Source organism: Athalia rosae, chromosome 5 (assembly GCF_917208135.1).
Source record: "Athalia rosae chromosome 5, iyAthRosa1.1, whole genome shotgun sequence".
Taxonomy (NCBI): domain Eukaryota; kingdom Metazoa; phylum Arthropoda; class Insecta; order Hymenoptera; family Athaliidae; genus Athalia; species Athalia rosae.
Window position 1 is genome coordinate 17,793,437 of NC_064030.1, and position 12,800 is coordinate 17,806,236.

General features: G+C 33.2%; 1 protein-coding gene across 23 annotated transcripts in view; it reads left to right on the plus strand.

The window, feature by feature from the left end:
- The window catches only part of LOC105687271 (twitchin), a 63,765-nt gene that overhangs the window by 14,445 nt on the left and 36,520 nt on the right, over nt 1–12,800 (plus strand). For 13 of the 23 annotated variants that reach the window (XM_048655698.1, XM_048655702.1, XM_048655705.1 and 10 more), the window contains 15 exons: nt 2,406–2,420; nt 3,437–3,490; nt 3,589–3,636; nt 3,728–3,844; nt 3,942–3,998; nt 4,092–4,142; nt 4,225–4,293; nt 4,476–5,036; nt 5,329–5,376; nt 5,456–5,497; nt 5,723–5,878; nt 7,169–7,354; nt 7,878–7,892; nt 8,940–9,119; nt 11,031–11,075. In XM_048655698.1, coding sequence (XP_048511655.1) covers nt 2,406–2,420; nt 3,437–3,490; nt 3,589–3,636; nt 3,728–3,844; nt 3,942–3,998; nt 4,092–4,142; nt 4,225–4,293; nt 4,476–5,036; nt 5,329–5,376; nt 5,456–5,497; nt 5,723–5,878; nt 7,169–7,354; nt 7,878–7,892; nt 8,940–9,119; nt 11,031–11,075 — 1,644 coding nt within the window. The remainder of the gene's footprint in view (nt 1–2,405; nt 2,421–3,436; nt 3,491–3,588; nt 3,637–3,727; nt 3,845–3,941; nt 3,999–4,091; nt 4,143–4,224; nt 4,294–4,475; nt 5,037–5,328; nt 5,377–5,455; nt 5,498–5,722; nt 5,879–7,168; nt 7,355–7,877; nt 7,893–8,939; nt 9,120–11,030; nt 11,076–12,800) is intronic. The other 10 variants (XM_048655703.1, XM_048655706.1, XM_048655707.1 and 7 more) reach the window with 5 other exon arrangements.

Here is a 12,800-nt window from a genome sequence, read left to right on the forward strand (position 1 = left end):
TGTCAATGTTTGTCAACGTAAATTCCATGTGCATACATAAAATTATACACATGCATTACATTACATCATAACATATTTTCAAATCATTCGTCCATATCTTCAAATTACTATATGTTTGATTAGTGAGATGAATTTGATTACCAGAAATTTCATTTAATCATTTTACTTTAACGCTTTGACTGTTTCTGTTTTTTCAATCATTGAAAATCGTAAACAGTCGTTCATTCATAAATATTAGAAGTTCTGGAAATAATTCATTGCAAATAATTGTAGACAATATTTTATCTTCGTGCCATTCTGGTGAACCGAGTTGCGATACGCACATCAGTCGAAATATTATTTCTTGTTCAACGAGCCAGCCCGAGCTTTGCTGGAGTCAGGTAGCCACGGGCACGCGGTTTGTTGTGGGGCGTCACCTCTGCTCAGCCCCGAAGGTGACGTCTCACAACAAAGCGCTACGCTGCTGGCTACCTGACTCCATATTCGAATTTTCATTCAACGAGCGAGCCCGAGCTGTGCTGGAGTCAGCGTAGCCAGCAGCGTGTAGCGCTTTGTTGTGGGACGTCACCTTCAGGGCTGAGCAGAGGTGACGCCCCACAACAAACCGCGTGCCCGTGGCTACCTGACTCCAGCTAAGCTCGGGTTTGCTGGTGAATTGAGAAATTCGGATATTTCGACCCATGCATGAATTGCGACGAGTCAAAGTGGGGGTCTACGACTAAAACCAATCGATATGTCTTGTAATTTTTCTGCTCCCAACAGCGAATAATTGATGATTACTCGATCGATTGCACGAGTAGATGATTTTGGCTTTCAGATTTGGATTCCTGAGCTGATTATACGTGAGATTACTCTTGAAGAATCAAAAAATAATTCGATTTTTGAGCAAAAAATAAATCATTTTTTTAATTGGGTTTAATATGCTTTTTTACGTATTTTGACGTCAGGAATCCAAATCTGAAAGAAAAATTGATCTATCTCTAAAATTGACCGAGTTATCGCCAATTTTCAGCTTTTTGGGGTCAAAAATAAAAAATTGATTTTATAGTCTATATTAATGTAATTTGAGCTCAGGAATCCGAAAGTGGAAGTCAAATTAATCTATCTCTAAAATTGACCGAGTTATCCCTATTTTTTCGCATTTTTTTGCATAAATTTGAGGATATCTCGAAGGGAAAAAATCGTAGCTCAATTTGGACAACGGATTCGTGTTCCTGAGGTCAAAATACTTTGGAAAAGTGCCATACGATCAATTTCAAAAAATAAAAATTTTTGGTCAAAATTTGAGATTTTTCCAAGGGGTACCCCTTACGATTTTTTCAAATTTTGGCCAAAAATTTTTATTTTTCAAAATCGATCGTATGGCACTTTTCTTATGTATTTTGACCTCAGAAACACGAATCCGTTGTCCAAATTGAGCTACGATTTTTTCCCTTCGAGATATCCTCAAATTTATGCAAAAAAATGCGAAAAAATAGGGATAACTCGGTCAATTTTAGAGATAGATTAATTTGACTTCCACTTTCGGATTCCTGAGCTCAAATTACATTGATATAGACTATAAAATCAATTTTTTATTTTTGACCCCAAAAAGCTGAAAATTGGCGATAACTCGGTCAATTTTAGAGATAGATCAATTTTTCTTTGAGATTTGGATTCCTGACGTCAAAATACGTGAGAAAAGCATATGAAACCCATATAAAAAATATGATTTATTTTTCGCTCAAAAATCGAATTATTTTTTGGTTCTTCCAGAGTAATCTCACGTATAATCAGCTCAGGAATCCAAATCTGAAAGCCAAAATCATCTACTCGTGCAATCGATCGAGTAATCATCAATTATTCGCTGTTGGGAGCAGAAAAATTACAAGACATATCGATTGGTTTTAGTCGTAGACCCCCACTTTGACTCGTCGCAATTCATGCATGGGTCGAAATATTCGAATTTCTCAATTCACCAGCAAACCCGAGCTTAGCTGGAGTCAGGTAGCCACGGGCACGCGGTTTGTTGTGGGGCGTCACCTCTGCTCAGCCCTGAAGGTGACGTCCCACAACAAAGCGCTACACGCTGCTGGGTACGCTGACTCCAGCACAGCTCGGGCTCGCTCGTTGAATGAAAATTCGAATATGGAGTCAGGTAGCCACGGGCGCGTGGTTTGTTGTGGGGCGTCACCTCTGCTCAGCCCTGAAGGTGACGTCTCACAACAAAGTGCTACCCTGCTGGCTACCTGACTCCAGCTAAGCTTGGACCCCATCGTTGACTGAGAAATTCGAATATTTCGACGTATGCGCGTATCGCGACCCGTTTCACCAAAATCGCACTGGAGGTATAAGCATAGATATATTGAACTTGTTATTCGTATCCAACAATTTTCTAATCTCATTTTTTTTTCTATCTCTTACAGAAACTCGAAATCAGGGTGAGTTTTCACAATTACTTTGTTTTTTCATCAATTATTTTCTAAGATCATGAAGTTTTATAGTGTTGGAAGAATCTCAAAATCATGCAATGTAGATCATGAATTTTCATATAAGTGTGTATGAATTGAAATTTGAATTTATAATTGATTATTCCTCATTATCTTTCACGTCAGTTGAGATTCTGACAATGCTATAGAAATATTTATGCGAATGAAAGAATTTAATCGTAATTCAGCTTTATTATTAATTGTTCAAATATTTTATTTCTATCCTCGCAGGCTTTCGTGATTGCGGCGCTTGATCATTCTCAATTACTATGCGTCAAATATCAGGCTTATTAAACCAACTAATCACGCATTTTTATTTCAGTTCACAATACGAATATTATTGTCTTCGTTTTGAACATCAATAAAAATAATTGACAACGCTTTTTCTCTTTCTATAGGCTTCTCTACGCTTTTCTACGCTTTCACACGTCACGCAGCACTTCTACAATTAATAATTTCTGTATTTCAGCTAATAACCGCTTATTATTAACATTATTATTTCATTTTTTCTCAGGTTATATCGCATAGTTATTATTTTATCCGATTCTATTTATTAGCCTGTACACAAACGACAATTTATTCATCGCAAATAACGATCCAAAACCAATTCCTCCTTTTATTATTACAACAACAACAAAAAATTGGGGCACGTCCTTTTAGTTGTTTTCTGTCTTAATTTTTTTTGCGAAAGTTCTCAAGCTGCATCTTGCTCCTTTACTTGTATTCTTATCTTTTATTGTTTTTTTTTTATCTCTTATTTCTTTCCATTGAAAAATTGCCTCATATTATTTAACGTGACGTGTGAATAGTCGTGTTTGTCAAATTGTTGATTTTTACAATCATGTTTGTTTGGAAAAATAAACATCTAACCGATTTTTGAATGATGTCTGAACTCATCCAAGTTTCTAACTATAATTTTCTTGAACCACAATTATTTTCGATAATATCATTTTGATTATCCTGTACAGGAAGAGGCTAAGGTTAATAATGTTGATAAAACCGAAGAGAAAAAAGTCATTAAGGTATGAGAAAAATAAGAATTGTTTCAGATCATAAAAATACGTACATTCACCTATTGTATGTGTAATGAGAATTCCTTTCTGAATTTTATGATTTGCAGAAAAAACCTGAAGAGAAAACTCCTGAAGATAAAAAAGATGTGGATAAGGTACGAAGGACTCTCATTATTTGGAAAAATGATCGTAATATCGATAAAAAAAAAAGAAATCATTCGTATCAATGCTTTGAATTTTTCACAGGTCAAAAAGGTCATTAAAAAGAAGGAGCCGAAAGACGATTCTAAGGATACTTCGCGCGAAACGACCCCGAAATTAGAAAAAACTACCACTGGCACTAGAAAACAGTCTATAAGCAGGGTAAAGGAATCGCTGCATATTTCATTACTTCATCTTTATGATCTGCATCAAAAATATTTCAAGCAAATTAATTTTACTTATTAATTTTTTTCACTAGGTCGAAGAACTTCGTACAGAAAGTCGTCGCAGTTCTCTTGTGACCACTGAGGAAGAGGTCAGTTACTAGTTCATTAGTTTTAATTCCAGAATCCAATTTCGTTTTCTTTCCATTTTCATAATCGGGATCCAATTTTTTTTCTCTCTCCAGATTATAAGAGATGGAAGCAAGACGCCAGAACGTCGTTTCTCTACGCAAAAGGTACGGGGAAAAAATGCATTACCTCAAAATATCATGGAAAATCGAAATGAGTAATTTAAATTTTTTGTTTCAAATTCATCAGCAAGAGGAAGAGACGAAAACTGAGAGTCGTCGCTCTTCCACCGTTGACAAAAAATCGGTAACTTTGAAGGTGAGTGTCTTTGATGTACGAAGAGTATTTTTTTATTCACTCATCACGTTTCTATAAGGTCACTTTCGAACGTGATTGTCTTGAAGGATAGTTTACCATGTTTTGAAAAAATTCTACACGTAATTTTTCTTACATTTAATTGCGACACTTTACACAAAACACAATGAAACTCGTACATTCAGGTTGAGGAGCCTGTTAAGAAAAATACCGATGAAGTAAAAACAACCCCGAAAGAAGAAACAAAAACAAAATCTACCCCTGTGACTAAAACTAAACCCAAAGAAGAACCGAAAGCGAAATCAAGCAAAACTGAAGCCAAAGTTGAACCCGAAATTGAATCTAAAGTCGAGCCCAAAGTTGATTCTAAAGTGGCACCCAAAACTGAATCAAAACTTGCGCCCAAAGTTGAGCCCAAAGTTGATTCTACAGTGGCACCTAAAACTGAATCAAAGCTTGAGCCCAAAATTGAGCCCAAGTCAAAGGCGGTCGAAAAACCGTCCCCGAAAGATGAGGAGGAGAAGCCAAAATCAACTTTGGGGATAAAATCGGACGTTAAACCCTCCCAAAAGGCGGAGCAAAAGTCAGATTCGAAAGTTGGACCGGGTGAAAATCCTGGAAAAAAAATTTCGGAGCCGGTGAAAGACGATGTCAAATCAAATTCGACACTTGGTGTTACAAAACCTGCGGAACCCAAAGATGAACCAAAACCCAAAACGACCCTGAATGTTAAACCCGAAGAAAAGGTACAACCACTAAACAATCGCGAAAAGCAAGCTCCAAAAGCGCATAATTTCATTTTTCTTTCTCTCTTCCTTTTTGGTCCTGCATTTTGATGGGTAATATTCGTACGTCTCTTCGCTCTTCAAACACCTAACTCTTCATGCGATTAAATTTCATACCTGCACACTTAACACTAAAAACAACATCTATCAAACACACTACTCACATTTATTAAAAATGATACGCCATATTCTGGAAAAAAAAAAACTACTCGCACCACGCATCGTTAACGTTGAATTATTTCTATTCTCACAGAAAACCGATGAGGAAACCAAGAAATTCGGTTTTAAGGGTACCGAAAAGGTGAATACACAAATTACAGTATTTTTTTTCTTCCGAAATTTTGCATTTTCTCACCCTGTTGTATTCTGTTTTTATTCAGGCAGTGGAAGAGAAGAAGACGCTCAACAAGGTTGTGCTTAAGGTGAGCCATAGTTTCTGTTACTCAAAATTATACATTCGAAAAAAACATTATTCGTATATTTTTTTTATTTTTAATTAATATTATTTTTGCCTATTGATTATTTTTTATGATTATGTTATATCATGAACCGTGTTGCTGAGGAATTATCGCGAGGCAACGGTAAAAAAAAGCGCAGAAAACTAAAATACCTTGTAAAAAGTATAAAAACAAAAAATGTGTATATAGACAGAAGAAGCGACGCCTGAAGCTAAACCGAAACCGAAATTTCGTATACCACCAAAACAGGAGATTAAAAATGAGTCCTTCAAAGGTTTTCAACTTAAACCCGTTAAGAAAGCGTCGAAAGGTGAACAAGGTGAAATGGGAACGATTGACCTCAAGGTACCAGAGGGGTATATTTTGTACCTTCGCTATTCTTCATCTGTGGTCTTATGTCGAGAGTCTTGAAACTAAATTTATATGTATTCTTACATAATTCTTCCTTAAGGTGCTTTGGCATCTCTTTAATTGGAACAATCGTTCTTCGCCAATCTCTTTTAATATTATGTGTCTTTTTTCAACAAATTACACATCCACATGCAGAACAAACATGTTACCAACATTTTTTTGTTCGTTGAACAACGTTGGTTGTTCATTTTTCTATGGGCAATTACCTGGTTTTTGGTTTTTGTGCTTTTTTATAGCGCACCGATTTTTGATTTTGTATTTTATTATTTTCAACATTTTTATTAGAGTTTTTTCTTCAATACTCGTCTTCTCATTGCCGTTATTAGGAAATTTTTGGTAAATGAGAAATATTTTATAACTTTTATCTATTTATTTTTTCTTTTAGTATTTTTGACTTAGGTACATGCATACACATTTTTTCGATTTACACAGTATTCGATTTCTATATTCTGATTTTCTCTCATCTTTTCTTACGTCTCTATCAGTCTTCGCACTTTCAATCTTCACTATTCGCTAGAATGTAAATAATAATGTTAATAACGAAATTATAATCACGATGGTATTGACTTTTTTCCTATCTCAAGAAACTTCAGCTCTGTCATCTATTTCTCTACACAGCGTACGTTAATAACGTCATCACTCGAATGCGACAAACTGTGTAAAATGTGTAAACGCATTAACTAAATTTTCAAGTCTACAAATAATGATATTTCAATTATCATTAATATTCTCTAGCGTTATTCTTTCATAGGTCTAGCCTACCGTATCTTCTATGCGTTTTATCTGCTCCATTTTCACATCGCAATTTATTAATTTTCTTTTCCATAATTATTATATGTTTTTAATTCATTTATTATCTGTTATAATTTTCCTCACTTCATATTATTGTTAACAAACTTTTCTCAATGGTTTTACAGCAGTGTCTCAAGTTTTCTATACTTGGTTTTTTTCTTTTTCTCATTCTTCGACTATTTTCTTCTTTCTATGATTATTATAATTCTTATTTTTCGAATCAATTTATTATATGTCGTCTCATGTTTTCTATTTATTAACCGAATTATTTTTCAATATACTTTCGATATTTGATTAAATTATATATATTTTTTTACTATTCAAAAATTATTCGATTAAAATTATTTTTATATTTTATTTCGTGGGAAAACTTGACTGAAAATTCTGTGACTCAAGAAATTACTAATTGAGTTTACATTTTGGTCCCAACAGAAAGCTGAAAAACCAGAAAAACTTGAAGCAAAAAAAGTCAAGTCAGCAGAAAAATCGAAAGCTTCGAGTTACGAGCTCCCTGAAATTCCTGACTACGAGAGAGCTGTTCTGGAAAAACCTCAAGAATTTGACTTTGGAGATCGCACACCTCGCGATAAAACAAAACTTGAAAGACCGACAACTCAGGTAACGTTTTTCGTCCATTGTCACCCAAAAGAAAAAAAAAAACGAAACCTTTTCGAGTTTCTCGTGGACCCCGTAGTTGAATTTTCTTTTCATTTTCATAGTTAATTATCTTCCCGATCACAAAGAAAAAATATCCTTTTAAAAATCTATACATTATAATTATAGATCACGAATGAAATCAATCAGTTATAATTGAATTTACACATTTATCCAAAAACTCTGAATATAAAAAATGAATGCGTATAAATTCACCTACTAATTGTCACCTCCTTGAGTCACAAATACTCACTTTACGGTCAGTGAGAATTTTTGGCACTTGTTCAAATATAAGTAACAAAATTTTCAAAAGAAAATTTATTAACAGACTTTATTCATATCGTAAGAATAAAAATTTTACGACCCCCCCTTCCCCCAAAGTTTTCAAATTATTTGCCGTAGAATGAAGAAGACCCTTTTATTAATCTAAATGTTATTTCCTTTCCGCTTTCTTCGTACTCAAAAAATCGATCAACGATGTGAGCAGAAGTTCGATTCCAAGGTAAATTTGAAAATAAAAATTATAACTTTTTAACGCTTTTTTCTCTTTTTTTTTGTTGCAATTCCGCACAAAACGCTCCAGTGTTGTAATCGAAAATATAATTCTTCCTTTTTATTTCAATGTAATTACTTTTTTTTTATCTAATTGCCGGTGAGAATTATCCTGCAAAGGTTTGTTCTGAATCGAATTGCATTCCGGATGAGATTATATATGAGGTTCATTTATACCGGTTCCCTAATTGAAATTCAATTAAGTTCTTAGGCAGAGTCGCATGATTCATAGATTCTGATGAATAACTTTTAGGTATAACTAGCATAATATTTATCGAAAGTAATCCAAATCCAAAACGGTGTTGGCAAGGTATGAATAGACCCTAGGAATGATTTCTATTTCTGATATCCTTAATGTTTCTACTTACGTGACTGATTGCGTTCTATTAAATTAAAGCAAGGTTGTGGCTTCGGACCAGTCAAAATCAAGATTATTTTTGGTCTACATTAGTCGCGGTTTGTAAGCTTAGATCATATTTGTGTCTTCAACCGCGCGGATCTTAAAAGTAAGTTGTTGCTCCCGAGGAAAGAGAAAAAAAAGGAGAGAGAAACTAAAACTACGAGAAAAGTATTTAAATAAAAAGGTACAACGATATAAAACAATTTCTAATACAACGAAATATCCTGACACTCCGAGGAATAATAAATTTCGTGGTAATTACCGCAAATACTGGAAGGGCTCAATTTACCCTTCTTTTCTTTCTACGCCACTTTGAGTGAATTTTCTGTATACCAAAATCAAGGGCATATCTTAACGAAGTGAACGCTAGGAAATGAAAAAAATCAAATAAATTATCGCTTCGATCGGCATGTGGTTGGAAAAAAAGAAAACGAAACGCATTCCTGGATGGATATTTTTTTATCAATCAGTTCAATGGAAATTAATTAACGCTTTCGCTTTTCTCTAAATTCTCGGTCAATAAATACCGAAAATTTTTTGATTTTTATCTCTCTTCTCTTATTGTTTCCATTTCATTAATGGTTTCTATATTTTCAGCCAAAACTACCCGAAATCAAGGCTCCGGAAGCGCCAAAGATCGAAGTTATTAAAGATTCGACACCGAATGCGAGCAGAAAGGGTTCCTTAGCACCTGGAAGTGGGACAAACAGTCGTCGTGGTTCTCTGATTCCTCCTGAGGAATTGGGACGTAGACCAAGTCTGATCATCAGTGACGAGGTATGTTACGAATATAACGAAAAGAGAAAGAAACGGTACAGGTATTTCAAAAAACCAAAGAAAAAATATATAGAAACGAACAAAAAATCGAACAATATGCTGGTAGAAATTCATCGAAAATTTTTCTTTATTCTAGTTACGAAAAAATTTTCGCAAAAATCAGAGAGAAAACATTTGTGAATCAAGAAGTATTGACTCAATTTCTTCAAAAAATTGCAAGGAGAAAAAGATACAATTGACTACCAGCATACCATCTTTCAATTTGATCATTATAATATTTTCATTTTTTCTTTCCTTGTAAAGTATATTAGAAATTTTTCTGTGATCGTTTTGAGTTCTTGTAGACCTGTGAGTTGTAAGCGATTGATTTACACGTATTTGTTCATCATTGATCCTTTTTGTCTGTTCTATTTATTTATTTATTTTTTCTTTTAGTGTAGAGAATTAGATCGTCGTGTATTTGATCGTTTATATAATCGTAGATCAATCTCCAATTGCCCCAAAGTCAAAATTTCCCCAGCCCCCTCAATTTATGTCTGGTACCCTGTTTTTTTTTTTATTGTATCATATCCTAAATTCTACGTGACGTGACCCAAGAAAAAAAAACTATTCCCACCTCAACAACCCACAAAAACTGCACACAAAAAAAATCTTGGTTGTACAAAATGTACATACGTTTATGCCATGTATATTTAAAATGTTATATTTTCATTACCATTATTAGCCGATATAAACTACATATATGATATATAAATATTTATATGAATTAATTTATAAGAATTTCACAGGTCATAAAAATTGTGATGAAATATAGGGCGCAGATAATTATGTTGAAAAGCTGAGAGAAAGTGGAAAACTATAAGGTGGATGCTGATATCGATTATACGGATGGAAAATTTTCACATATGAAGGATTTATTTTTTTTCATTGTAAAAAGAAAAGGAAGAAATTATTGTGTTCTTGTTTTGTCGAGTTTGTTGGTGTTTGAGTGTAAAAAAAAACCGTCCGTAACAAATAATAGTCATAAAATCGTAGAGATTTTGATTGAAAACTTTTTTTTCATCTTGGAGTTTTGTTTCTAATCCGGTTACAAAAGAAAAGGAAGCACAAGTACAGAAAAAGTTGGTACTGTCTTAAACTTGACGATTAAGCTTCAGTATCTGACTTTATTAGTTTATTAATCTTCCTGTGATTTGAAATAGTAATGAACGGGTAAAGATAAGAAAATCCAAAAAGTAGATGAAAATTAAAGCGAAACTTCCGTACTTGGTCATCTTTGAATTTTGATATCGAAGATGGTGCAATTAAAACTTACAAGATAATCTCCTTGAAAATTGTACTAAAAGTAGAAGTAAAATTGTTCGAAAATAGAAACAACTCTTGACTTTATTCGATCGTGCCAGCCATCGGTGACACATCGCACATTAATTTTTTTCGCTAACTTCAAGGATGGCCAATAAAACGGCCGGGCAGCCTCCATTTTTTTTTCTCCTTCTTTCTTCTATTCGATTATTGAATTTTATTACGAAAATATAAAAGCTTTTCTCGTTCATTAACGTTAGTGGGTATTCAAAACTTTGACGGCAGTCGTGAAGAGAAATTTATCTTTTGATTTAGTTTTTTGGCCATCTTCGCAAAATGAAATTTTCGAATTTCACATTCACATATAACGATGATAATTATCTTGGCCTTGTCTGCAGTTAAAGTTGAAAACCCTTAGTTGAAATAATTAGTGAATAATTAATTTCGTTTGTTCAAAACTGTGATTAACTGGATATAATTATAGTTACGCAGTGAAATTTAACGTAGATGAGAAAAAAAGCAAAAAAGTGAACTAAAATTCACGTACACATTCACACACACGTAACACAACACGCTGTGGCTATCTGTACATAACCGTTTGGTCCATAGGAGAATAGGAAGCTGCGTCCTGGCGAAGTGGTGGAGGAGCGTAAGGTGAGAAATATCATTGCAGCAAAAACAAAAAAACCAAACCAAAAATCAATCTACCAGCTCGTCTCTCCTAATTATTATAATTATAAAATAATATATTCTTCAGCTACAAATGCGCAAGCTGCTCTATAATAATCCATCTCAAATGCTCACAACAGGCTGAAATAAATCGCCGAATCGCGATCGATCGCTCCGATTTCCTTTAGATTCTGGTTCTTTTCTCCTCGTTTGTCTCTGGGGAGTGGAATTTTTAAATCGACTAAGGAAAATAACGATGCAAAGGATAAAATTTCATATAATATCTCCATTTATTGGATCGATCGATTCGAGGCTTTTTATTAATATTCTGTCTATGCTGAATTACTTATACCATAATTATCAATTAATCCGATGATAGAATTATCGATTTTATCATTTGTTCATTTTTCTCTTCCTTTATCAGTTTCTTATATTTTTTGATATACCTAAAAAAAATTTCAGCACATTTATAAACTTTGAAAAATTAATATCCGAAACTTAACGATAAATAAATTAATTAGAATCTGCCCAAAGTTATGCTGTAATTAAATTTAGGTATATTGCATATAAATATACGTTGCAAGTATTGAAAATTCGTGATTCATCTCACACACAGGAAGATTCTGGTAAAACTGCACAGTTCACTATTTGAAAATGATAAAAGAAGTTAATATATTCCGATTATCCTCAAAACCGTACAGTCATAATTAATTATATATCTTTTACATTTAATATGATCACGCAGCTCGACTTTACCCACTTCGCATTCCGGTTATGCAGTCTCATTGGCTATATTCGCATTATATTAGAATTATTTATTATTTCATCTAATTATCTAATGCTATATGACCATAATATATGATGTCTTTATTGCATGTAATATATGGCGTAATGATTATCCACGGTGCCAAGTGGAGTAGCCGCAAAATCCTCTTCGAAATGTCAACTTCAAATTTATTAACTACCGGAGCAAGGTTTTACTTGTATACAAATTTACTTCTATACTTACTTACTTCTTGTTTTACTTCTATACCGTACACAAATTAGATCAAAAAGAAAAAATTACCTTTGAATTTCATAATATCTCACAATTTCAAGAAACAATAATTTTATCATTGTCGTTGATACGTCTCACTACTTTGCACCGTGATTTTAATCTATTTATATTTTATATATTCATAAATAATATCATTATTATTATTACATATGGTACTTCACAAAATTACCATTTGTCTATTTTATTCGTTTATGAATTTTTATTAATTACTCTTCTCATTCTCTTATCTTTTCATTCTTTAAAAAAGAAATAGTCGTTCATATGATAAGACAAATTTTTCAATCCTTCATTTGATCATTTTTCTTTCTCCAAAATTTTGGTGATATAATAACCTGATCGTTAATTTTCAATCATCATTTACTAAGCGAGAGAATACCTGGTTTTTTATTGAAATGTACTCTATATAATAATGATAATCTCAATAATAATAATCGCACAAACATTTGATATTGTTGATATGATTATACATATAATGCGTTTTCGGTGTATGAATATATACGTATATATGTATATGGGATATTTAGCGTTTGATAAATCAGCTTGTTTATAATGTTTATAATTATTTTACTCACATAATGATTTAACGTGGTATGTCCCATATATTTATATCAATTTACAACGAACCACAGGTATTTAAGGTACCCACTCTGCAA